The sequence below is a fragment of the Lepidochelys olivacea genome, assembly GCF_965140295.1.
Source record: "Lepidochelys olivacea isolate rLepOli2 genome assembly, chromosome: 1".
Lineage (NCBI taxonomy): Eukaryota > Metazoa > Chordata > Testudines > Cheloniidae > Lepidochelys > Lepidochelys olivacea.
Window position 1 is genome coordinate 192704890 of NC_140411.1, and position 27273 is coordinate 192732162.

General features: G+C 41.8%; 1 protein-coding gene across 2 annotated transcripts in view; it reads right to left on the reverse strand.

The window, feature by feature from the left end:
* Window positions 1-844: 844 nt before the first annotated feature.
* The window catches only part of EPHA3 (EPH receptor A3), a 300525-nt gene continuing 274096 nt past the window's right edge, over window positions 845-27273 (reverse strand). For both annotated transcript variants that reach the window (XM_084638604.1, XM_084638603.1), the window contains exons 14-17: window positions 23337-23486; window positions 19788-19981; window positions 5218-5373; window positions 845-2608 (exon numbers count right to left, since the gene is read on the reverse strand). In XM_084638604.1, the coding sequence (XP_084494730.1) occupies window positions 2503-2608; window positions 5218-5373; window positions 19788-19981; window positions 23337-23486 (606 nt within the window). In that variant the 3' untranslated portion in view covers window positions 845-2502. The remainder of the gene's footprint in view (window positions 2609-5217; window positions 5374-19787; window positions 19982-23336; window positions 23487-27273) is intronic.

The window sequence follows — 27273 nt, forward strand, 5'->3', positions numbered from 1 at the left end:
AGCAGTCTGGGCTCTTTGGGCAGCTCTTACCACTGCCCAGCTCCAACTTCCAGCCTGGTCAGGGGGCGGGGCCTCAGGGAGGAAGAGGAGGAGCAAGGGCGGGACTCCTGCATGTGTCCCATTTTTGCAGTTTGAAAAGATGGCCACCCTAATATTGAGTCATCCATCATATTTTGCTGCAGAATCCTGGTCTAACAAGGGAACACACTGAATAGAAAATCACAAAGATTGTTTGTGGTCTAATTTTAATTTTCTGCACTTTTCAATATTGTTGGTTCAAATTTTTGTCAAATCATATTAATAGACATTATCAACTGAGCATATTTCAAATCAGATTCTTCTGAGCATGTTCACTTGCCATGATTTACTAAAAAGGCGATCTATAATTCCGTCTCTATTTATCAGTGAGTGATAAATGTGTTCGCTTTACATTGTTCACGTTTTGGATCCAGGAAGAATAATTTAGATGCAGATTCAGCCTAAAGAATTCTAGGAATTCAGCCTAATGCTTCTGTGTACTTCAGAAGAACCTGCAATTGATTTTGCATTCACGGCAGCAGACTCAACTAGATACATAGCAATTAAGGCTGTGAGTTTGTCACAGAAGTCATGGTTCCTGGCCAAGGGGAGCTGTGGAGCTGGTGCATGGGGACAGCGTGAGGAGCTAGGAGCTGAGGGATGGACATGTTGCTGCTTCAGGGGAGCCACGAATGGAGCCTGTGAGACCTGCCACCCCCCCAACCCCAGCACCAGCAGGGGTCCTGGGCTGCGAGCCACCACCTGCCACCACCTGCATGCCACCACGTGGCGCCCCCCCCAGCCCCCTCCCATGAGCACCCGCGACACTCCATGGCCAACCCCCCCACCCCAAGATTTAGTCAGGGGTTTACTGCCCGTGACCATACATGACTTTTACTAAAAAATACCTGTGACTAAATTGTAGCCTTAATAGTAATCTGTACTACATACTACAGCCCTGGATCCTTCAAAATGCATTTGTCTTGTCTTTTGTTTGTTTTCACAGGAACTCAGTGTTATTCAGTGGAATCCATTCTGCAGAAGAGGTGGAAGTTTAAGGAGGGCAGGATTCCAGTCCAAGATGTGCAGCACTAAGTCACATCCTAGTGTAATGATCAGGGACTATGTATGTATGTATATATATATATATATATATATGTCATGACTTCCTGCTAATTATGCACATGTGGCAAACAGGAATAGAATCCCTGACCTTCAGCTCCATACTCAGACTCAAACCTTTACCACGTAAGCTAAAGAAGCAGTCCCACTAAATTAGGGTTCAAATCTGCCTCCCTTATATTGGGTTCTAGCACCTCACTCTGCAAATAGCTCCACTGAAATCAATCTGAATAAGGTGCTACTTACTCATCATGTGCAAGGATGGTGAAATCAGGTCTTTGGGAGGTAAAGGAAACTAACATGCTTAACCAGGCTGGATATTGATCCATGGAACAATTCGTATGTTGCACACACACAGTTCTGCTAGTATATTTACTCTAGGTTAGAAGTATAACATATTACTGTGAACAGAGATATGACATAGATGGAATGTCTATAACTCCAGATGGATTGTTCAGAGCAAGAGCTGGAATAAAGCTTTTCTTTCTTGGATTTCAAACAGGGCAGTATGAATATACAACAAAATTTAGTAAGTAACACATCATACAATTTTCTCAGGTTAAACCATCAATTCTGATAAGTGAAGTCTGACTGCATTTGGCACATGGCAGTAATAAATCTAAGTTAAGATATTTAAGCATAAATATAAACAATAAAGAATAAAAGGAAATAAATATGCCTTTTTAAAAAAAAATTAAGACTTTTTTTTGTTTTTTAAATGGAAACATTTAGGGAAGCTAACGTAATGGCAAAAATCATTTGTGAACTAACTCAAAGTCACTACAAACTTTATTTCTGTATTCCTTTCCACAGTTGAAACAGAGGATTACAGTGACATTATTGTATGGCCAGATAAGTTTGAGGTATGATCCCTCAATTTTGCTTGCCTTTAAAGAAATAAAATACCTGTTACAGATCTCTTCTGTGTATAAAAATACTGCAAGTCTTTTTTTTCTTCTTGTTGCTGTCGATCAAACACACAGCCTTTATGTCCGTGGTTTTTCATGATATTCAGTCAGTTAATGTTCAAATGGCTCTAGGGTTCAGTTTCAATGTTTTACTTGGAAGGATGTTTACATATTTTTTCTTTTCAAAATTATTATCTGTATTATCAGTTAGTTACTAGAAGGGGAAAAGAAAGCACCCACCCTTTAGGATTAAAAATTTTTGTTCCTATTTTTAAGGCATTGATACTCAATATTTGAGTTTTTTAGTGGGCTTGAAGTTACCAACAATGTTCCCAACAGTGTTGTGAGAGCTCCTTTAATTCGTGCAGTTTTCTCAGCCATCACTATTTGCCCTTTGAAGCAACTTCTCTCTCTCTCTCTCTTTCTTTGACCTGAGCAACATCATTTTGGTACCTTACACAGGAACAGGGCTATTCTTTGTATGATTTTCTAGCGCTTTAATGCTGCTAATAATCTTCTTCTGAGGACCAACAACTGTAACACCAACCTTCTTCATATCACTGAAAGAAAGAGAACACAGGGTTGATAAATGTGATGTCCTCTACCGCTGTGTTTCACACTGCCTTTTCCCTATTGCTAGATTGGAGACTGTATGAGAACAGAAACCAGTGAGAATCTCTCTCTCTCTCTCAAAAAAAATAGCACAATAGGAGAAGATCTCACCGAGCTGTGTTCTGCTTTGTTTAGCACCAGAAAATACCCACCCAAAAGATGAGACAAGTGCTGATTGTGGACCTGAGTCGACTATTGAGATTCCTGGGGTCTTTTCCCTGCTGAAGCAGCATTTCATGCTGTGACCGTCTGGCCTGATTTTTTTCCCTGAATCAGGCCTGCCATCTTGCACACTGAGCCCTTTTAGCAGTTTGGCTTCCACAGCTCTGGGATTGATGCTGAAATGTATAGCTACATGGTCACATTCACAGGCCCTGCTGTGTCTTTGCCTTCGGTTTCTCCAGACCATCTAATCCCTTTGTTGGGCACCGTGGAAATGTGACTTCACACTTTTGCAGTGAGGCTAATTAGCTATTAGTCCACAGGAAACTGGCCATTACTAGTGGGTTTCTGCAATGTTCCCAGGGGGTCTTTGCCATTATCAACTTTTTTTTTTTTTTACAATTGGCTAATTGGCTGTATTTATGTGTTTTAATTTCCATACTGCAGCTATTGGTTACTTGTTCCCCATCACTTAGCTGCCACCAATGTATACCATTAAGAAGTCAATATTCTCTCTGGCACAGTATCTTCATAACCATACCTGACATGTTCCCAGGTGCAGAGAGACTATTACCACAACACTCTGTACTGCAGGAATAAAGATGGTACACATTTAAATTTAAACAAACTAATTCATTCCAGCTGGATACATGAATTTGTAACACCAACTCCTCCAGCTTGTTCCTCGAGATGCAGGAGGAAATCAGGGCTCATTCAAAGCACCAATTTGAACCAGTTCCTTCCCTGCTCTATATAAATGGAATTTAAGGTAGATTAGAAGGATTGTAGCATTTGTAACATTTTGGGAATAATGAAAAATATTCTTTTCTCAATGCATGTGTGCATGGCTTATTAATATTAATGAGTATTGGGTGTCATGTTCTGTCCCAATTAGTGGCACCGAGACCACTTAGAGAGAGAGAGATAAAATGAGTCTGCTCTACAGCCTTAGCTGACAGCTAGTTGGCTTTTAGCTCATGCTGTAGAGGCTCATGCGCTAAGCTCCAGAGGTCCCCAGTTCGATCCCAACTGCCAACGACTGGGCTCTGTTGGTGTTACATATGCACATCAGATGATTTGAACAAGAGGATGATAAATTGTTTAAGGGAAGCTTGGTTGCAACCAACAAATGATTTGACATTTCTATTTGTCCACATTCATGCATAAGTACAACAAATAGCGGGGTCAAATTTAAAGTCCTAACTATGCCTTCCTTTACCTCGATGGCAACATGAACTGCACCTAAGTAGGTGCTCAGGGATGAACTGGATTAAAAATGTCCTAAAATCTCTTAGGTTTGCTTATCTCATGCTACCTCTCCTTTAAACATTCCCACCATCTTCCTGAGAGAGTTAAAACCCTCAGTAACATCCTCAGGCTCTCCTCCTGCTTATAAATGTAGTGATCATCTAATCAGGGACAGAAAGGTGACTTCTGGCCAGTCACCCAGCCAGCATAGTGAAGACCTGCAGCTATGGACACTTGCAGTCCATGGACACTGTTACCATTGAGGCAACTGTGTCATTGAATTGACTCTAAAACACATCTTTCTAATGTTATTTTGCCTTCCTAATAGTATCATAATGTGTCTCACCATCTGTTATATATTGCTTACATCCTAGATATTGAGCTCTCTACAGCAGTGACTGTCTTTATACTGGTTATTTGTACAGTAACTGACTCCAGGGGGAATTCTGTGCCACCGTGTGTGCACATAATTAATGAGCCATGCAAATTTATAATTTTTTACACAGAAAAAAGCTTCTGCCAGAAAGTTGCTGCAGTTCCACTTTTTGCCCACCAGAGGGCAAGATGGCACTAGAACAGAGCAAACTCAACAGAAAATAACTTGGGCTGGAAAGTTACTGCAGTTCTGCCTTTTGCTCACCAAAGGGTGCTGTGGCAATGGAACAGAGCAGCAGCTCCCAGCCAGCTAGGAAAGAGAAAGCCTCCCTTCTTCGCAGCGCTTTTTGGGCCAGGGGATATGGGGAGACATCATGGGGCTGCTGGGAGGTCAGACAGGGGCTCATAAGGGCTAGTGGGGGATGACAGACTGGGGCAGGGGCTGAATAGGAATGGAGGCACAGGGCCACATGGGTAGAGGGGTGGCTGAGTGGGGGCATTAAATGGAAAGACCTTCTCCTGACTCCACTGGGCTCTGTGTGAGCACAGGAGTCTGCTTACACAGAGCAAGCTGCAGTCCTCATGCCATCTGCAAAACGGTTTGTTTTCAATACATATATAAGAACTAAATTTTGAATTTACACTTGAAAATGGCCTTTAAATACAAGAGAGTATTTTTAAGCTATTCTTGTTAAAGCTTAGTCCAAAAATGTGACTTGTGCATGTTTAAAATAAAAAATATCCATGGGCACTACAAATTGCACTAACTTACTCTATGGAAATCTTGGCTATTGTGTCACATGAACTGTATTCCACGCCTGTGAAGATGTCCTTGCACTGTCCTGTCCGAATCCCGTTGAGCCAGTCACCTGTCATGCGGAATGCTGAGATGTCAACGTTGCTTTGGTCCAGGAGAAGATTTGATGGCCTGGAATAAAAAGAAAGTAAGAGAGCCGGAGTAAACATAAGATACACTTTTTGTCTAAACTTAACACCAACACCAGCAGGAGTTCCCAGCTGCTCTCCTGTTCATCTGTGGAATTTATCCACCACTGTGGCCTCATTTGTTCAAGTTGGCAGCATTGAGGAACACTGTGTAATCATCTTGTTTATGAGCTCCAACTACTCGGCTCATCCAGGTGCTTTAACTCACGGAAGCATTACCAGTATGTGATACATATTTTTTACATTATAATTTAATTTCAGTCTGTATGATTTCTAACAGCAGATTGTTGTTGGATTAATAGCAACAGGGAAGTAAACGTCCTATTGAAAATAAGCATAAGAAGTGTGACAAGGTAGGTGAGGTAATATCTTTTCTTGGGCCAACTTCTCTACTGCCAGGAAGAGCTGGATGACAGGTATCCCTGCATTTGGTAGCATTACGGAGGGCCATACTTGAGGCTCTCATAATGATCTACCAATGCAGTCAGACATGGTGATGGGGCTCTCCTTTTCCAACTTTGCTACTACACTGTAATGTCTTATGTTAGTGCACAGATGTGGACAAATGTCTGGCCTCCCCTGTATTGACATGAGTTGTTTTTTCTCATTGCATTGTTATCTTTTTTCTAAGCTGCACACAAAGCCTCTGAATACCCATGTGATCAGTATTCTTTCTGGTGGGCATGACATCTTAGTGTCCATATTAATTATTTCCCAGCTGCGACACTAATTAACATTATATCAGATTCTTCCACCTGTGATAGTATTTAAGAATATGAGCCACTACGGTAGATGCTTGTTTGCAGTAACACTTTGTAAGAGCAATCGCCGCTTATGAGCAACATTTCCCCTGGGACCACTTTCCTGGGACCCAGTGAATTGTCAACACTCCCGTAACAGCAACAACTGCTTAGGAACAACACAGCAAAAGGGCACCGATATGTTGCTACTAATGACCGTCTACTGTATTCTCTTCAATTTTGACCTCCCCTACAGCTACTGTGAGCCTGCCCTGATTCAACAAAGCACACACTTAACTTGAAGCATATGCTTACTTTCATTGAGGTCTATTGTGTGCTTCAGTGCTTTGCTGAATTGAAGCCATTTTGTGCAACTGACTGGAGACTAAGGGACAAAAGTAACCTGAACTCAATTTTATTGCCCACCAGAAAAGGCTATACCAGGAGCTCCTCCTACTGGAAGTTCCACTGGAATTACCCCAGTTTTGTTTTGGCCCAAAAAATCAGTGTGAATGCTTTCCTACATCTCTTATTACTGATCCCCACCTTCACTATCATTGTAGATAGGCAACAAACAATGTAAACCATTTGATACTTACTAAGCACAAAACAAGACAGTGAAAATTAATGTGTCTCTTGCTACACAGCATCTAACCACGCAGCAAAACAGGAAGAGCACCAGGACCCCTGCAATAGTGCTCGTTCCACCCTAATATGCTCTACTGAGCTGTGGACAGTATGTTGAAACAGATCCTTAAATAACAAAGAGAGGCTGCCTGACAATATGCTGGTTTAGTGTTTGGCAGGAGACAGCCATCCTCAGCACTGAAGCTCTGTGTGAGGGGCTACATGGTGGGCCTGACAGCAGAAGAGCCACGTTCTGTGCACACTGCAGAGAGGTTCATTGCACCAGCACCAAGAACAGTGGAAAGGAGTGCTCAGATGACAGGCCGCACCATCTGCATTTACAGAGGTGGCCCACCCACATCAGGCAAGTGGCATAAATAGCTGTTGGGACTTCCCTGTCATCTCAGGCCCTAATCCTCGGCAGTTCATCTGGACTAAACCTAATTATTCCAGCTTTAGGTGGCTATCTGAATTTCTTCACCAGGAATCAGGAGCGAAGGAGAGTGGTTAAAGATCACGCTTCAAATGCCATGATTTAAAGTTAAATGATTATGCCATGTTGCAGCTGGGTATGTGGTTCATTAATATTTGTAATGGGAGAACTGATTTGGGTTCAAAAGACCTACCACCAAGGACTATTCTCCCAAACTTGAACAGAATCTGAGGTTTGGAAAAACTTTTAAGGCAGAATTTATGAAGGGACCCCAAATGGAGTTAAGTACTCAAATTCCAGTGGATTTCAATGGGAGCTGGGTGCATAATTCTTTAGGGTTTGAAAATCCCAGCCTTAATTATTTTCACGTTCTTTTGCCCTTTTAAGTTTCATTCGGATCAGAAGTACTAAAGAAGCATGCTCATGCGATACGTCTGACCCTGGTGGGGATGAGGAAATACCAGAATTCTTACGCATGCAATTCTGACCTCAATTTTTAAACTAAAGAAGTTTGGCTAAGTTCAAATAAGCCACTTTGACTTTTGGCTACATGTCCAAACCAAACCTTCCATCTTTGAGGTTTTGCCTAGCATTAGTTTGATAAATCGATTCCTCTTATACATTATAAAAAGCTTTTAGAACGCAGGCTTTAGAAATTGTGGCTGGCTGCTTGACTGCTGTAGCAAAAATACACATATCACGACCTATACAATTACCCAGACTGTGCACAGTGTACTGTCATGTACGGTAGGAGACCCGTGTTTGGTACAAATCACTAGATTTCCCCTTTCTGGATCACTGGACACTATTGTGAAGCCAGTAAGAAGCTTCAGAACACGCTGCCTTAGAAATTGGAAAGGCCTTGATAATCAGCCTTTCAGCAATTGTTGTTGCAGCCTCACATTCAATTCTCAACCAGATTCAAGAGCAGCAACTCAGTTGATCAGAAACCTACGTATCTTCTTAGCATGGGCATTATGTTTTGCCTGGCAATCCTCTCTTTACAGGCTGAGCAGTCGAACAATTGGTTGTTGTCTGGAGAAATGGGCTTGGGAGCCTGATCCTCCGTTGATGTCAATCATTGCTCCTCCAATGGCACTATGACATTTTACACCAGCTGAAGATTTGGGCCCTGAGAACAATCTTAGATGGGAAAGACATTTCCTGACTATCTACCATCACGCACCATACCACTCAGAGAATAATCGTGATAGAAGACACTGGAAAACAGTACAACAAGCCTGGTGGGACGGGAGAAGAGCAACAAGGGAAACATGGCCAGGGGGTTAAAGAAACAATTTGCAGACATGGCCCTTTAAAGCTAAGCACATACACTCCCACTGTCATGCCAAAAGCAGCCCTTAGGCACCTATGTAAGTGAAGTTTTGAACAGTGAATGGTTGGACGCCCAAGTTTGGCAAGCAGATCCAGGGTGTACCCAGTAGCCATATAGTCTACACCTAGCTAACTACTGTTTGTCCCATGAAGAGTCACTTTTTATTTCTGGTTTTCTGAGTATAACATCTGGAATCCCAAGACATTTATTATGGGTATTTATGAAGTGTGCTTAGTGATAAAGCACGGAGAAAGTTTTTCTCTATTCAACGTAGTGTGTTACTTTTCCTTTTTCATCTGAACTCTAATAAAACAGGGCCTGACTCAACAATTGCTTAAAGAAAGAGTGAGCATAAACAAGCTGAAATAGAACAGGACCCTAGGATTAGGGATTAGAGTGGCCCAACAGAGCTTTTATGTTTATTACTTGGATCAAAGTATCACCAGGACAAAAAATATGACCTAATTTTTATGTAAGTGACCTCAGACTAACCAGCACTGTAAAGTATCATTTTTCTCCTTGTAGGATTCCAAGCAAAAATTAGTTACTTTCTTCCTCAGAGAGGACATCTGGACAGTTTATCAATGAACAGGAATTTGTCTCTCACTGTGAAGAGTCTGTGATGTCTCCTCCCATGCACCAAGGGAATGCTGGGCTTTCAGAGCATCTGCACACATCGGCATTTTTCTCCCCCTGACCCAGCCCCTAGACAGAAGGTCTGAACATGAAATTTATGGGCTGGGTGATGTGTGCCATGAGCTCACACTTAGCTAGACAAATTAGATGGGTTGCAATCCATGCAGCTGCAAACGACGTCCTGCAGGGTTCCACCTGATCTTTTACAGCTTTTCATAAATCAGTACCTACCAGCTTCAGAACAGAGTCATTAAAAAGAAATCATGGAAATTGCATGTTTGCTCAGGGAAACAGAGCAAAGAACATTTCCCCCGTTTTTTTTTTTTTTTAGGCTCTTTTGTTTTGTCCTCACCTCCACTCCCCAACTGCTACATTTTCAAATGGTTATCCATCCACTGGCATGGAGAAAATTCTCAGTGCTACTCATTCTTGCATTGTATATGGCTGGAGGTCCGTATTTGCTGACATGTGACACCCCTTCCCCCAAATAAGTAAAAATACAGCGACAAATTCAACCGTGAGATGCCAGATTGTGCTTTCTACACAATGCCCTGCTGCAGTCAGCTTTAAGTAGACGGGCCCACTGTGTTAACAGCTGGAATTAACTCTTGTGTTGTGCCCATAAGCACAGAAAACCATGGTTTTCTGTCAGTAAAACAGATTTTGTCACTATTCAAGGAACTTTGTCACAGCACATCATGTCTAGAAATAAATATATAAATAGCAAAGGAACTTCAGTCCCTGTTGTACAAATCTCTACTATAGGTGTGCCAGCTATCCAGTGAGAGAGAGAGAACTTAATTTGTAATTTCAGGTGCCATAAGCACCAGGAGAATGAAGCATTACTTCTGTGTAAAGGACAGCTTATTGCTGCTGGGTAGAGAAATCCCGTATGCCACCTCCTGGATTCCATGTTCTGTTTTTTCCCCTAATCAATGTAACCTAATTCCCTATTTCTAAATTTGGAAATATCCTTTATACTTTCACACTTAAAAACAGGCATCTATAATTCCTTTTTTTCTTCCAAAAAGTAAAACGACACCTTCACTACATTGCTTTGAATGCAGATGACTTTGTGACTTCAAGCACTGAAATTCTAGACTAACGCTCAGGACAACATAGTTATCTCCGACCTTAGAAAAAGAGAGTGCATGTGAAGCAATTTTAGTTTTATCTTCTATAGCAAATGGAATCATGAGTGTACGTGCTTCCCAACAGGAGACCAGTAAATAAATGTCACACTGAGGAGAAGTAGAGCCATTGTGTTTACTTTAATTATCCCTGGACCTTAAGGACTAGAATCTTTGCAGTTACAGCTATTTATGCCTGGCTTAAAGCATCCCTCTGGTAAAATTAGCAGCTTTGTTCTTAAAATAAAAATTTGCCTTGCTGTTTGGCATATTTTCTCCCCCCTCCCCCGAGATTTCATATCGTGTTTGCTGAGTTTGAGAGTAAACCAGATTGTTGCTCCTCTTTGTTTTTGAGGTCAAAAGTGGGTACACTTTGTTGTTACATAGATCACTAGTTAGAAATTGCAAGCAGTAGTCTTTCCCAGCTTCCTTTCCAAATACAGCTCACACTCTTTACAAGTACAAGCTTCCTTCCCCTCACTTTGCTTCCTGGGTTTTGGCATTATTAACCAAGAAAAAATGCAAGATATTAAAGATCAGCTCACATCTTTTCTTCAGATGTGGCTATTCCTAGGGTTCCTCGCTCAGGACTGCTCAGCCTACATCCTAAACCCTTGCCCTCCAGACAGCCATCACACCTGCTTTATATTCAAGTGGGGGAAAGGAGCTACTTGCCTCATTTGACTCTTTTACATACACCTCCACCCCACCAGGCCCAGGGCACAAGCTCTGGTTTCCTCTCACTGTGAGGGACTAAAAATGTAACCTCAGTGCCCAGGTGAGACTAAAAATGTAACCACAGTCTCACTCCACAATTGGCCAGAGCTGCATGTGAGTTCAGAAAGGTCCCCCCTAATCTCTCCATTGTCAAGGCAATTACCAATGAAGGATGTTTCTTGAGTTTCTATAGCTGCTGGTAACCTAAGTAGCTCAAGCTGCATTCAGCACTCCCACACCAATGGTTGGGTGCACCCTGAGTCCACTGAGCTGGTTATTACAAGCAGTACTCACACTGAAGTCTCAGCGCTCACAGTCTCAGCAAGACCACTTGTTGCCCCCATTGTCACATTCTACAAAGGGACACCATTTTTTGCATGCACTATTTTCCTCACACAAATAACAGACCATAGGAAGGGCTGCTGGCTCCTACCTAGAGTCTGGATGAGCGTCCTTTTTGGTTTTGACCTTAGCATTTCTTTAAAGTCACACTGCCTCATTGGACAGCCGTTGATTTATTTACACTCCCCATTGCCCACAGGCAAAATACACACAACAGGAAGGGTCCCTCTTAGACACTGAACAAATGTTCTTTTTGAGCTGCCTCTTCATACTGCCCAACCTCTTTTAGTTTTCTCCCCAAATGTTCCTTGAGCAGATCCTTGGATGATGCTGCAGGTCAGGGTTGCAGTCATAGCCCTTGTGGTTTACCCAACAGTTTAGCCTCCATGAGAGAGCCTCTTGCCAGCTTAGATAGTTGGTGCTGGCATACCCTTATCTGCATCCTCCAAAGCAGACTATTAAAATACTATTCTAAAATAATTCAGGCATCAGTTCTCCTGCAGTTCATTCCTTTGGCTTGAGCCAATGCACAGCCCAGTTGTCCAACTGCTGGGCAAAAGAAAAGGGCTCACCCTGAAACAACATTCTGGTATTTTTCTTCCAAGGTCCCCAGGAAGTCCAGAATCGCAGCATCTTGCTCAGGGTCTGATATGCAGCGTGTGCTTCTCTTGTTAAAAACCAAACAGACAGCCTAGGAATCCTCTTCCCTTGCTCCCCACGGAGGGGCGCTATGCTGCTGCAGCAGATGGCTGCGAGTCAGTGAAGATGACTACATAAACCTATAAGTTATCATCTTGGACAGGTAAAGATCAATACCCAATGCTAATCTGAGCCGTGTCTCCAGTTTGACAATCCTCAAGAACATCTGCTCCAGGAATAGTCTTTGCTGTTTCTGGTGTGCTGCCGCCCAGGCCTGCTGCTATAAGCTGCAGAAAGATCTGCTGCTGTAGTTCTTATTGTTCCCTGACCCATTTCAGGACCTACCTCTTCTTCTCTTTTGACACCCATTTTGCAGTGTGTCTTAAAAACAAAAAGCTCCTGACGCTACTTTTACGTTTCCCAAATTGCTCTGAAAACATAGTCCACACCCTATTTACATGGGGTCTAGCTTTATTAACAAAGAAAATAATAGGAGTAGCTTAAGTCTTCTCAGCCTTGGAAGCTTCTAAAGTTCCTCACTCAGAGCTGCTCAGCCCACACATTAGGTCATCTCTCTCCAGGGAGCCATCTCCAAACCCACTGTACCAGGTAAAGTAAAGACTCAACAAGTCACCTACCTCAGTGTCAGTACAATTCACTTTACACTTTCCCAGCAGGATCAACACTGACTACCAGGGTAGGGCGTTTTAGACCAAACCCACCACTATTTACAGGTATGTATTTTCTACTTGTTATACACAGTGCCGTATTAGCTATACAATTAAGCAACTGATGTCATGGTGCAGGGTATTTCTTAGGGATTCCTGACTGGCTGAGAGGCTGCCCATTAACTCTATCCAGGCATTATTGCTAAAACAATCTCTTGAAAAGAGAAAAAAAGTGCCATTAGAAGGCTTATAAAATGTTGTACTGGCTCCCTGTCTGTTCCATGTTGCGCTGTGACCTGCCTTACGCAGGCATCACATCTCACATTTGGCTGTATTGTGAATCTCAAGGCAGACTTAACGCTTACTATATCAGGCACAGTTTGTTTTCTAGCACTTCCAGCTTAGAATTTCCATTAATGGTAATGAGGGCTGCACAGTAAAAGCCCTGAATACTGAGTTGAGAATAACAGAACAGATCCCTTCCGAATCACAACAAACAGCAAGTAATAAAAGAGGAGCGGTTACTCTCCTTGTGCAGTAACTGGAGTTTTTCAAAATGTGTCCTTCTGTGGATGGTCCAGTTCAGGTGTGCGTGCACCCTGAGCCTTTGATTGGAGATTTTTGGTCTCAGTGCATGTGCCCTACTTACCCTTGTGCCCCATACTGAGGTCATAGAAGGCTACATGGGCGAACTGCCCTCGGTTTCTTCTCTATCACAAAGAAACTCCAAAACAGTGGAAAGAAGGGAAGATAGCGGAGCACCCTAGGTGACACACACCTAGAAGAGCTCCAGTACTGCACAAGGTGAGTAGCCTTCTTCTCTGAGTAGCATCGCTTCAGGTCACTCCCTAGCAGTAACCCCTTAAGGAGATGGGAACACAGTCAATCACAGAAGAAAGAACTGCATTACCTACTACAGCAACTGACCTCGCAGAGTGAAACAAAGACCAATGGGTGGAAAATATATGTACCAAGGACCATGTTGCAGCCATTCAGATTTCAGCAACTGGAATGTCCTTGAGTAGGCCTCTAGGGTAGATTGTGATCTAGTAGAGAGTACAGTCACTCAAAAGGGAGGTGGAACCTCAGCAGAACAGCAATTGGCAATAATTTATTCAGGGATCCATTTAGAAAGTCTCTGAGCGGAGACAGAAGCTCCCCTAGATCTATTTTCAATAGAAACAAAGAGTCTAGGTGTCTTCCTGAATGGCCTAGTTCTATTCAAGTAAAAGACTAAAGCCGTCTTCACATATAGTGTATGGAAGGCAGATTCCTCTGTAGACTGATGGGGATAAGAAAAGAAAAGAAAAGAAAAGAAAAGAAAGAAAGAAAGAAAGAAAGAAAGAAAGAAAGAAAGAAAGAAAGAAAGAAAGAAAGAAAGAAAGAAAGAAAGAAAGAAAGAAAGAAAGAAAGAAAGAAAGAAAGAAAGAAAGATGAATAATTTGGTCAATGTGAAACTCAGAAGAAACCGTAGGTACAAATTTTGGATGTGCTCTGCCTCCTTATGCGCGTGATGCTATTGTAAAATTTGAGCCATCAAATCTATAATAGAGAAAGTTTTTGCTTGAAATCCAGCCAAAAAACTTTGCACAATGAAGCTTGAAGAATTATAGAAATCCCTAATCAGCTTCAATTGCTGACAAAAAGGAAAAAAAAGAAGTAGTAGTAGGAAAAAAAAGGGTCAGAAGCTAATTTCAGAGTTTTATAGTTTGGGAAATATTTTCAATTATCCAACTCTTGGTTTTCATTGTGTCTCACAAATGAAACAAGAATCAACAAACCCTGTTGGATGCCAGTTTCACCAACTTGTTACGGGATGGATGAAGTATTTCTGACTCACCCACTGAATTCTGGAAAGCTTTCCATCTCTTTGTAATTGAGTGACATGTTCACCCATGTGAAAGTAATATACACTGGTCTCAAAAATAATAAGTCCAAGTACAAATATAATGGAATTGATGAAAACTGGGAGAATTATGAACTCACTTCCAGGCTACAAATATCCAAACAACGTAGAGGTTCAATTATAAAAACCAACAAAATGCTCAGATACCAAGAGAGAACAACAGGACATGAATGAAAAGAAATTATGATTAGGTTATGCAATGCTTTGGCAAAATTATATAACGTGCACTACTTCACTTGTACCGTATTCAGTTTCTACATCAGTTTGCAAAACTAGACACCTACGTGTACAGGAGAAGGCACAAGGGATATAAACATCTGAGCCCAAGGAGTACATACACAGCCAAGTAAAGAGAGACTTCACAAAAAGACGATGTAATTGAAGAATATGGATTTCATCTGGGGGAAGAAAGCGTGATGGCGTGTATAAACCCCACACCAGTGGTAAAGAGGTTAAAGAACTGCTGTGGGCTGGCCCTGCCCCTCTGGCCCTGTCAGTCATGTCAGGGGTGGAATAAGGTCTTAAAAGCAGGAATTTCTAGACTGTTGCTGAGAGAGCAGACAGTGGCTCTTACAGCTTCCAAGAGAGACTCCTGGACACCTTCAGTGGGACTGTCTCGGGAAAGCCATTCACTGTGCCTACAAGGAGGCAACAGATTTCCCTGTACCATCCGGGTAGGATAGGTTCAGCAAGTCCCAACGCGAGCATTTAAGTAGTTGGTACCACTACCTGCGACCCCTTTCAGGGTTACGGAATCAGAGAATACTCTAAGGGGACTAAAAGACTGGGACCCAGGAATCCCAATCCCTTTAAACACAATCAGATTATTTGACTCAATTTTTGTACCACAGACTCCTACTTAAGCAGAGGGGGGCACCTGTATGAAATACGTGCAGACAAAGGCCCTGAATTCAGCAAAGCACTTAAGCATATACTTAACTGACTTCATTGGGATTCAAGCTAAGCACATGCTTAAGTGCTTTGCTGAACTGGGGCCTAACATAAGAGACAAAGAAATGCAACAGGGGAGGGTGACAAGTTATATTGCACACCTCTAGGAATATGTATGTAATCTGGATGTAAGAGGGTAGCGACTATTTTAAACAAACAGCAGCGGATTACCAAACACATTTAAACATGTAAGGTTAAAAGCTATAAAAAGATGATTTTATATCTATAATATCTTTTTTTAAAATATCATTAGGCGAAATATATTCCCATACAAATTTCCATCATTTGTACCCATATATCCGGGGGTAATTTCTACACTTACTTACAGACCTAGAGGTTCCTGTATGCAGCAGAATTAACTTGGTTCCACTGGTGTGTGTGTGGGTGTGTGAGACAGACAGAGGAAAGAGGGATTTGCAGGACACAGCTCCATGAGACTTTCAGCATGCTTTCAACAACAGGATTTTAACAGAAGGGCAGAAGTGGGGGTTAAAGGAGGGGTGGGAGCTACTGCAATGTAGATCCACTGGTGATTCCTAAATATTGACTAGGGGCATAGGTGTCATGGGAGTTACTGCAGCCTCACATAGCTGCTGTAGAATAACTTGTGGGAGAGGATTTCTCCAACCTAGCTCATTGGGCACAGTCTAGATCAGGGGTGGGCAAACATTTTAGCCCGAGAGCCACATCGGTGTTGCAAAACTGTATCGGGGGCCGGGTAGGTAAGGCTGTGTGTCCTCCAACAGCCTGGCCCCCACTCCCTATCCGCCCCCTGACTGCCCCCCCTCAGAATCCCCACCCCATCCAACCCTCTCACTCCCTGTCCCCTGACTGCCCCAACCCCTATCCACACCCCTGCCCCCTGACAGCCCACGCCCCCCCCCGGAACTCCCATGCCTATCCAACCCCCCCTGTTCCCTGTCCCCTGACTGCCCCTCTGCAGAACCACTGCCCCTGCTCCCTGTCCCCTGATCGCCCTCCCCCCAGAACCTCTGCACCCTGCTCCCCATCCCCTGACTGCCCCCCAGGAGCCCGTACCCCTTATCCAACCCCCTACTCCCTGCCCCCTTACCATGCCACTCAGAGCAGCAGGAGCTTGCAGCCCCTGAGCAGCGGGCCAGAGTGCTGGCGGTGCGACGAGGTGAGGCTGTGGGGGAAAGGGGACAGCGGGGGCTAGCCTTCCTGGCTGGGAGCTCAAGGACCGGGCAGAATGGCTCCCGCAGGCAAGATGTGGCCCGCGGGCCGTAGTTTGCCCACCTCTGGTGTAGATACTTGGACTGTGTGTTGGGGAGTCATAATGCTTTTTTCCTGCTGCACGTCTATTCCTCTCATGCCTGCAGAGAGTAAAGGGAGACTTGCCAGAGTACTGGTAACGAATGTGTTATGAAAACTACATGTCCCTGTTTGCTATTCTGTCAGGGGTTATGTGATCACCAGGGTAAATTCCAGCACACAATTAGGGTATGTCTACACTGCAATTGGAGGTGAGATTGCAGCATATGAAGACCTATATGAGCTTCCTTTGATCTAGCTATGTTCAACCCTGTCTGCGATCCTGGGTACGTACTCAAGCAGCTATCCCAAGCTGAAATCCATGCTTCACTGCTATTGTTACTTCAGCTAGCTAGATCAAAGAAGTGCTGCAGTCATACCTCTGACTGCAGTATAGAAACACCCTGACAAGCATCTAGACAGGAAGACTTGACTAACTCCTCTAAGTATCACCTATTCACCAATAATTAAAGAACAAAACAGAGAGCCTACTGCTTTGAAGTTCAACCTGACCCACTGGTGAAGATGCATAAATTTGGACAAGGCTCAGGGTCCCAGGGCAGACAGAGGAACTTTGGAACAAATAAAAAAGTCTGCCCGTGAACTCAGAGACTGTCTTGGACTAAGAGAAAGGGCCTGCAGAGAGCTGCAGGCTGGACCTCAGGCTCAGAAGGGGTGACTGGGATGAGCAGAATCCACCTACATGGGCAAAGAAAGGATAAGGTTTAGGTCAGATAAGACGCATAGAGGCAGTTATTGTTTCAACCTTGTTTCTTTCTGCTTGCTAAATTTCTATGCACCAATACTTCACACTTGTTTTTGAAGAAGCTGTCCTGAGTCACAGAAACCTCATATTGGTCACAGAGAGAATTCTAAAATAGGACTCAATGTCAAGTTGGGCCAGCTGATGTAAATATGGTTAGTAAACAGGGAGTGCTGAAACCTGATGATCCAGTCTCAGGTGGGGTGAACCATGGGATTCCTCTCTGTAAGATATAGATCTCTCACTTGGAAAAAGTGCCCACAGAGAAACAGAGAGAGAGATCACAGGTGCAACTCACCCTTGAACCGTAGCAACTAGTTTCTGAGTACTTTGGTATCTAGAGGTCACAGAAGAATTCTGTGCATGGGTTTGGTATTAGATGGATGAAACAAATAAATATTTTGTTTTAAATGCAAAAAAAAAAAAGAGTATGCAAAGATTCCCACAAACCAAAACTGAAAACAAAATAAAATATGGAAATTATTCCCAACTCCCAATTCAGCGAAGCACTTATGCACTTGCTTAAATTTAAACACATACTTGTGCTTTTTTTTGCTTTTGCTGAACTGGGGCTTAAAAGACATTTAGAACAAACTCTTAACTGGGGAAGGTAATGCTTAAACTAATTTGGATTTAATACAATCAACTGCCGTATAACATGGAATAGCTATCCAAATAAACTCTTATCATTCACAATGTATTAAAAACCCCAGCAATTAATTATTAAAACATATTTACTGTGCAGGAGAATCAAATCGCATTATGTATTTTTAATAACCAAGCCCATTAGTATCGCTGCCTTCCTCTGCCCATTCTCGTCTTTGTGTACTAGTGGGAGAGAGGTGATTAGACTAGCAAGCTTCTACCTCAGGAAAAAAAAAAACGCACTGCCTGGGGCAAGAAGAAAAGGAGCCAGATCAATTCTATTTACATAGCAGGCTTTAACACTAACCAAGATTTTTCAGCTCCACCCCCATTTCCCTTGTTATGATATCCCCTTAGTTCACCATGATGGAACAGAATTAACATCTAGTAAGGGTTAGGTCAGCTGTGGAAGACAAGATATTTTAAGATGCAGATAAAAAAAGAATAAACCCCTGGGATTCGTTTTTAAAGGACATTTAATATTATACTTTGTTGAGCCTCTCTCCTGAAAAGATGGCCCCCTCAGGTCATTACTGTGACGCATGCGTAACCCACACTGCCACTACCCAGACTGTACCTATTCTGTGAATATAGGACATCAGTCTCCAAGGCTGTCAGTCTGGGCCCTGCCATCAACATTTACACTTAAGATCAGGGAGCACTCCCTCCCCCCCCCTTTTAAAACAGCCTTAAAATCTAGCCTTTTCATAGCAGCCTCTTTAAGAGCCAGGTATTTTATGTGTAGTACAGACCTGTTAATCCGTACCTACTTAATCAGAACTATGGTATTTAACCATATCCTGCTTCTGTTCTCAAATGCCAGGGAATTCATCAGTTATTACCTCCTCTTTATCAGGACAGGACATTGCTTATGTCCCAAAACTCTCTGGATAAACAGGATTGTAAATTAGTCTTTTTAATGCAATTAGAAGATTTGTATCAGCATTCATGTTAGAAATGAGATCCTTATTAAGGCTCTGATTCAGCAAAACACTTCAGTACATGCTTAACTTGAAGCATTTTAGTCTTACTGAAGTATAAGGGAGTACTCCCATGTGTACGTAATTTACTGGATGAGGCCAGAAAAGAGTGGGGCATGACATACCTTTTTGGGGACACAATTCAGCAAGATACTTAAGCACCTGCCTAATTATAAGCATGTGAGTTGCTCCATTCTAGTTATGGGGTTACTTACATGCTTAAGTACCATGCTGAATCAGAGTAGCTGTGAGATACTAAGCACCTTCAGCATCAGCTGAAGTCAGTGGGAGGTCAGGGAGTTCCGCACATTGCAGGATCAAAACCAACGTGACTTGCACCTGAGATATTCATTTACCCAAGTTTAACACTTACCTGTCTCAGTTTAAAATTAGCTGGGTTTCACCAGCCCAAACAAACAGCTGTTATATTTTTATTTACAATAATCTCTTCTGACCAGAGAGCGGAAAGCTTCCTCTAGCCTTCAAGCATGCAAATAAGCAATGGATAAAACTGTGAAAGTGGATGGACAAAGCAAACATATTTTAATTACTGTAGGTGGAGAACGCAAACATTTATTTTCAACAAGTGTGATGTAGAATTTAACATGTCACCTTGCAGCCGCATTGGTGATTATTTTCAGACTGCTGGGATTACGGATCAGCTTGTCCAGGATGCTGACAATCTGCTCAAACTTGGGTCTGTTGTTTCTGTCTTTCTGCCAACAGTCCAGCATCAACTGATACAAGGCAGCTGGGCAGTCCATAGGAGGTGGCAAGCGGTACCCTTCATCCACAGCCTTGATTACCTACCAAGGATAAAAGATTTTAGAAAGTTTAGGCAATTAAATTAACTTATTTTATCAGTCCTGTGAAACACATTAGCACAGACACTTTATGTTTAAACAAATGTGTTTATCCACCAGTTTTCTGCAGAGTAACACTTCTGGTTTATCTGCAAAGTAAACCATGCAGCAAATTAGATATACAGAAAGTGCTACAGGAAGGTTAAGATACAGTATAAGGAAGGTGAGACTCTAAAAAAAAAAAACTTCTCCAAACTCACGTTGATTAGAGCCATAAAAATGCTACATAAGATGTGGGCGCTATTACACCAAAGATCAGATTGTCCCCCAACTGTCCACCATTTAGGATTATAAAAATTGTCACTCCCAATCTGATTATTGATCATTTAATTCCAATATCTTCATTAATAAGTATTAATACTTATACTTCAGAAGACATCAAAGCCACTGTGATGGTGCCCCCCATAAGGCTTTATGGAAATATGCTTATGAATGTATATATGACATAAGGGGAATATGTTTTATGCTACATATGTCATGTAACGTATCTCTGTAAAGGTTATGATCTACTGAATCTATTCATCCTATCTGTATGCATGTGTCATTGTCGTATTCAAAATTATGAATATTGGCTGTATACTTGTTTGATTTTAAATAACCTTAGCAAGGCATTTGGTCAGCTTCTTTAGAAAGGAATTTGCAAGTTAAGTGCCCTATCAAGAAGCACTTCATGAACAATGGAACTTGGAAGGCTCCAATCCACAAAAGAAGTCTACTTGAGGACATTCAAGGTAGCATGTGTACCACGGCTGCTACATGTAAGTTCTGAGTCATGCATGGACATGTGACTGGCCCATGTGACTCCAAAACTCCATCTTGTAGCTCAGATTCTACACAGGGGGAGGGAGGAGTGTCCACCTAAAAGAGAAAGTCTATTTAAACCCCGGGGAAACCCCTCCATTTTGTCTTTAGCTGGCTCAAGAGATAGCCTCTCCACCCCCAAGGATACTTGAAAGAAACTGGAACAAAGGACGTAACTACTGGGTGTGTGTGTTTGTGTGGGGGGAATTAGTGATTGCTGGACTCAGATTAGAAGGAGACTAGTCTGTAAAAGGAATCTTACTGGGTGAGGTTTTTATCTGTATTCAGTTTTCTTATACATAGACTTGCGTGCTCTATTTTATTTTGCTTGGTAAGTCACTTTGTTCTATCTTCTATTACTTGGAACCACTTAAATCCTACTTTCTGTATTTAATAAAATCACTTTTTACTTATTAATTAACCCAGAGTATGTATTAATACCTGCGTGGGGGGCAAACAGTTGCGCATCTCTCTCTATCGGTGTTATAGAGGGCGAACAATTTATGAGTTTACCCCATATACGCTTTATACAAGGTAAAAGGGATTTATTTGGGGTTTGGATCCTATTGGGAGTTGGGTATCTGAGTGTTAAAGACAGGAACACTTCTTAAGTTGCTTTCAGTTAAGTCTGCAGCTTTGGGGCATGTACCCTGCGTCTGTGTTGGAGCAGACTGGCGTGTCTGGCTCAGCAAGACAGGGTGCTGGAGTCCCAAGCTGGCAGGGAAAGCAGGGGCAGAAGTAGTCTTGGCATATCAGTTGGCATCCCCAGCGGGGGGTGGGGATTCTGTTATCTAAACCATCACAGCCACCATTTAGGTATCTTTAGTGCCATATGCTTTCCTCTATGCACAGCTGAACTCCCATTGTAATCAATAGGATACCTCATCTATATCCCAATGGAAATTCTGAGTATGGGAATCCTTGAAGAGAGGATACCACATAGTCTTTAGCTCATAATAGATCTCATTTTGGCAGCAGGTTGCTAATATGACAACTTCATACCTTCTACTGTACAGTGCAGGTCAAATTATCTTGTTTGCCTAGGCCTAACCTCATTGAAATCAGAGACTAGATGTAAAATTTAGCCCTGCATCTAAAATTTTATAAGATTTTTGTATATGCTACCATTTTCTTTCTTTCCTGGTGTTACAATCCTCCTTACCACTCCAGAGAATAGATTTTGCATAATGAGTTACAAATTACATATCCAAACTAGAAGATGATATAGGGGATATTACACTAGCATTTGTGTTTTCAGGATTGCTAGTTTCCAAAGCAGTGAAAACTGGTTTGAGACAGGAGTCAGCTAGAAACACTTTATGTGGTATAAGTAGCCCTGTTGTGAAAAAAAGCACACACATACACTTGCCCTGAATTTCATTTTAATATGAACAGCTATTGTGGAAGGCATCCCACTACAATCTAAATGTAATTAATTAATCCTGACCAATAGCAGACACATTATCGCACCCAGTTAAAAAGAATACAGTTTTCTGCTCAAGTTTGAGATATAGCAAGAGTCCTTAGTTGAAAGGGACAGTTTTGTTTTTTGAGTGATTTTTTTGTATTTATATTCACATTTGTAGGCAAAGCAGGAAAGAAAATTCTCTGCTGCCTGATTCGAGCTGCCATTTCTGCTCCTTTGTTTGTTTAGTGTTAAAAATTGGGTATAGAAAATCTTCTGAAAATCTATGCCCACCCCTTTTGTGACAGAAAGCTATAGTTTTACTTCTATCCAAAATTTGTGGGTTATAATTGACTGATGTGGAATAAAGCAAGAGAAACAACACGATAGGTTTTTTTTTTTTTTAATAATAATTTTACTTTGGGAAATGCTATCCCTCTAACAAAACACATATGTTAGCATAGATGCATTAATTAAACTGAAAAAGGATGGCAGACCTGTATAGTTTACTGATGTTACATAAACATAACTCCACATTAAAGGTCTTCTAAACAAATGAAACTATCTCCCCATGTTATCTGTTGACTGCCTCCAGAAGAATTTTTGTTTAATTCAAGTCTTAGTACAAATGTTTCCATTATCTTATTCACGGGTTCCAATAACAACTTACTGTGTGCATTCAACCTTTATGGAAAAAAATATATACAGACTGTTATAGAGATGGAACCAAAAGGGATCTACAGACATTTAGCCTGGTTCAATTAAAATGGCTCTAAAAACCCTTGGAGTGTAAAAGAACATGACATCTTTCCTGTAGATTTTTTTAAAATCATCTTTTAGAATATCACACCACGAATATAATTCTCTGTTACATTCTACATCGTGGTCCAAAAACCTTTTAGAAAGATTGTCGTTTTCATTTAAATTCTACAGGTCTTTTCTATAAGCAGGGAGACTTGGAAACTTTCCTTTTTACATCTTATTCAATGTCAGTGTCAAAAACTAGGAGCCACCTGGCTTCATTATGCTCCACTTCCTCTCGCAGCTTGATTCTTTATTTGAGAACATAACTCAGGACTACAATATACTCACGTCCTGATTGGACATCTCCCAGTAGGGTCTCTCTCCATAGGACATCACCTCCCAGAGGACAATCCCATAGCTCCATGCATCACTGGCTGATGTGAACTTGCGGTATGCAATGGCTTCTGGCGATGTCCATCGGATTGGAATCTTCCCCCCCTGGAAGCAGAAAAATCTTTTAATTATTGTAACACATGTACATCTGCATAGGTTTTGTTACCTGAAGCCATGTTTATCATATGGATTAGTAAATACCTTAAGCTACAAAATTCTATTACCATTTGCCATGGAAGCAGGCCATTTCTTATACACAATGGTTTATGTAACACACAGTGCATTATATTGTATCACAAAACTTTTCTGAAGCTCTACGTGTATATATTTTTTCTATGTAAATCAAATCATCAATTTATTTATTTACACTTAAAGAAAGGGTTGATGAGCCAGTCTCACTGAATTCAGGTGGAGAAGCAATAATACGTCAGAGGTCAGCTCCTCAATTATGCTCCAACCCCTTTATGCTGTCCAAATGATGCAAAGGGTCCAGATCATGTCCCAAAATAGCCAGTGCAGATGAGCTTCCTGTTAGTGTAAAACTGGCAGAATTGACTCCTACGCTCCCTGCCCCACTCTCATGTTTTGGGGGAGGGAGGGGAAGTGATGCAGCTCTCCTTCACTAACGCCAATCCTCTGCTTGCATAAGATCCACGTGGATCACATGAAGGGGCATAATTAGACAAATGCTGGGGTTAGGGCTAGCATCGATCAACTCTTAGAGTCAGGGGACAACTACTCTGTTTGCACCCCTTTGTACAGGCGAGAATCTGGCCTAAGACATTTTTACTGTCATGAGAAGAGCCATCATTAAATGATTTAAACTTGGAAGAGAAGAAAAACTACTGTTAAAATTAGACCTGTTGTTATGGGGAACATCTCTCCCTGATTGAGGCCACTGTTTCATGCCATAAACCAAATTAACAAAATGCACGCAAGGAGCCTCAGGCTGCGTTTCTGCAACACGAGAACTAGAGGGAAGAGACTGAGTCACTTTCCAAAGGCGCCAGCTTTTACAGAAATCTGTAAGTCTATGATTTGGGGTCATGCATGAGAAAAGAAGCCCATATTACACAGTAAAATAAAACTTTGGCATAAAATAATTCAGAAATGAATATAATTGAATGCAGAATACAATGACAGGTTTAAGTAGGTTCCAACACCAGGGATGTATAGTATATGTAGCACTGGTGAAAGATCCAGCTCAGGCTTCAGCTCAAACGATATCTATATAGGAACTTCCATTACTGTATAATCTAAGTGTCTCACAATTTGTAATGCATTGATCCCAAAACAGCCCTGTGAGGCAGGGAAGGGCTATTATCATCGTTTAAGAGTTGGGGAACAGACTTCCGCAGGGACAGGAAGTCTGTGGTGGACCTGGTTCTCCTGAGCCAATGGCTCATGCCCTAACCATTACACCAACCTTCACGTCACATGAATCACTCAAAATTGGGTGGGTTTAGTCCCTTTTGCTGTCCCCCCATCACTGTAAATAAAACCCCAAACAAGTAAAGGGCAGTTTTTGAAGCCACTTCCCAGAACAGTCTTCCTCTTTCAGACTCAACACCAAATATGAAATGTTCCCTACTCACACTGAGTAAAATGCTTTGTATTTGTAGGTTTTTTCCACAGCCCTCACTGCTATAGCATTAGAGAGCCACACAAACATTTAGAAATGTATGGTCTTAATACCTCTCTGAGGAAGAGGAATAATACTGTCCTCTTTTCATACATGCCCAACGTCACACAGTGAGTCTGTGGCAGAACTGATGATTAAACCCAACTTTCCTGAATCCAAGAGTGTTAATCACCAAACCCACTGCTTCAACCCACTATTTCTATTATATGTATTTATTTTTAAGCATACAATTTGTCTATAGCAGTCTCTCCAGAGTCACACAATAAACAAGTAAATGCGAATAGAAGAGCTGTAATCTAAAGGTACAAAACACACCCACACCCATATACACTCCAACTCTGAAAAGTCTCTCGACTGAAACCCTCCTGTTCATCTCACCAGCTCAGAAACAGCCTGAGTAAACAATAAACCATATCACATGACTGGGTTCTGTCAGTGGAAGGGGAAAGTGATTTGAGAAGCAAGGGCCTTACACTGAGTCTGTCCAGTCTTCAGAAGTACAATTCTAGGGACTGTCTCCTTACATGTCCCAGCTGCTTTCAACTGTCAGGGTAAAATTACCTTTATGCTACCTGGGACCTAAACTACAAAGGACTTTTATAGATCAAACACAACCTTTGAACTACATCTGGAAATGAATATGTACCCACTTCAGTCTCTGGAACACAGATGTAATGTGTTGCCAGCATGAAACACCGATGAGTATGTCGGCAGCAGAATTCTGCGTTTAAGTGAATTTTCTAAGAGATCCTCAAGGATAGGCACTTTGCAGTTTGTAGCTAGGAGACAACATAGGAACAGATAACTGTTGAGCTTTGCTTTGATAGGAAAAGTTGCAACTTCCTAGCTAAGCAAAGATAGGGAAAAAGCAACTATTCTGCTTTCTAAAACAGCAGTGGATCCTATATTGTGAACCTGTGTGAAAAACACGGGACAAACTCCCTCAAGAGAGGATTCAGATATCACTTCTGGCGATTCATCCAGGTGTTCCCAGCTCACCAATCTAACCAGGAAAGCCAAGTGATTGCACCATCTGATTTGGGAGAAATTGAGACAGAGAGCTAAGCATCTTCAGCATACTTACAGCACTACAACCCAGAATCTCTCACATTGTCCCCTACTAGTTTCATCTACACAATGAATAGAGGGCAGGCAGAATATACACTTGCAGTACACCACATGACAAAGGACTTGAGCAGATGAACAACAGTCTGCTACTAGCCTCTGGGTCCTCTCCAAGGAAAAATAATTGATCTACCCAAGCACGACTCCAGCTAAACCACCAGGTTTACAGACATGTAAATACCATGTTGTGGCCAATGGTACTAAATACCCTGGCCAGATCCAAAAGAATCAGCATAGCCATCTCTGCTCTTTGCCCATTCCATGAATAAGCAACTCAGTGCAAACATCAACTGCCTTCAGATACTGAGTATTCCCGTTTAATACCTGCTATTTAATATAACATTCTGTTTATTTTAGGAAAATAATGATGTTATTTTTCTTACATGCAGGTAATAGCCTATTTATTCCTCTTAAGATGATGTCAAATGAGAGCCTTCAAGAGCTGACACACCAAAAGTCTGAATTCCTGGAACTGATTTAGGAGCTGACCTGGTCATGGCCAATCTTGAATTAAGAGCCAAGAACAAAGTGAGATTAAAATGGTTGCAAAATACAATTTTACTCTCCTGAAGAGAAAGTGGGTGCCAATTTCTACCACCACAATGCAAGGGAATAAATGCAAATTTGGATCTGACTCCCATACAGCCCTAAGTGCTTTCCACCCCAACTAGCTTCAGCTTCTGAAAATGTTTAGAAAAGGAAGAGTCTGGCTGACACATACGTGTAGATAAAATGTAGGCATCCCAGGAACATGGGAAATAACAATAAAATATAACTTACAGTACAAGTCTAAAATCAAGACCATTCTGACTGGATCTTGTAGAAGTCACCAGATGTCAAGGGCCCAAAATTAGTCTGTGATTGAAAGGAAAGCCCTTCATTGAGGGGAAGCATAAAGTCCTTACCTGACATCATCTTAAAGGGAAAAATTATTTAATTAATAAAAATAGTGGCATTAGTCTCCAGTGTTCTAGAAATTATTACGTGAAAGACAAATTCGGTAAAACATCAGAAGTTCTTTTTTTATGCACATTTTCATTGATTTTATGAAGAATGTGTGCCTATCTACGCAAAGTTAAATTTCATTGAAAGTGAAGAGCTTTTTTTCTCTCCTACGTGTCTACC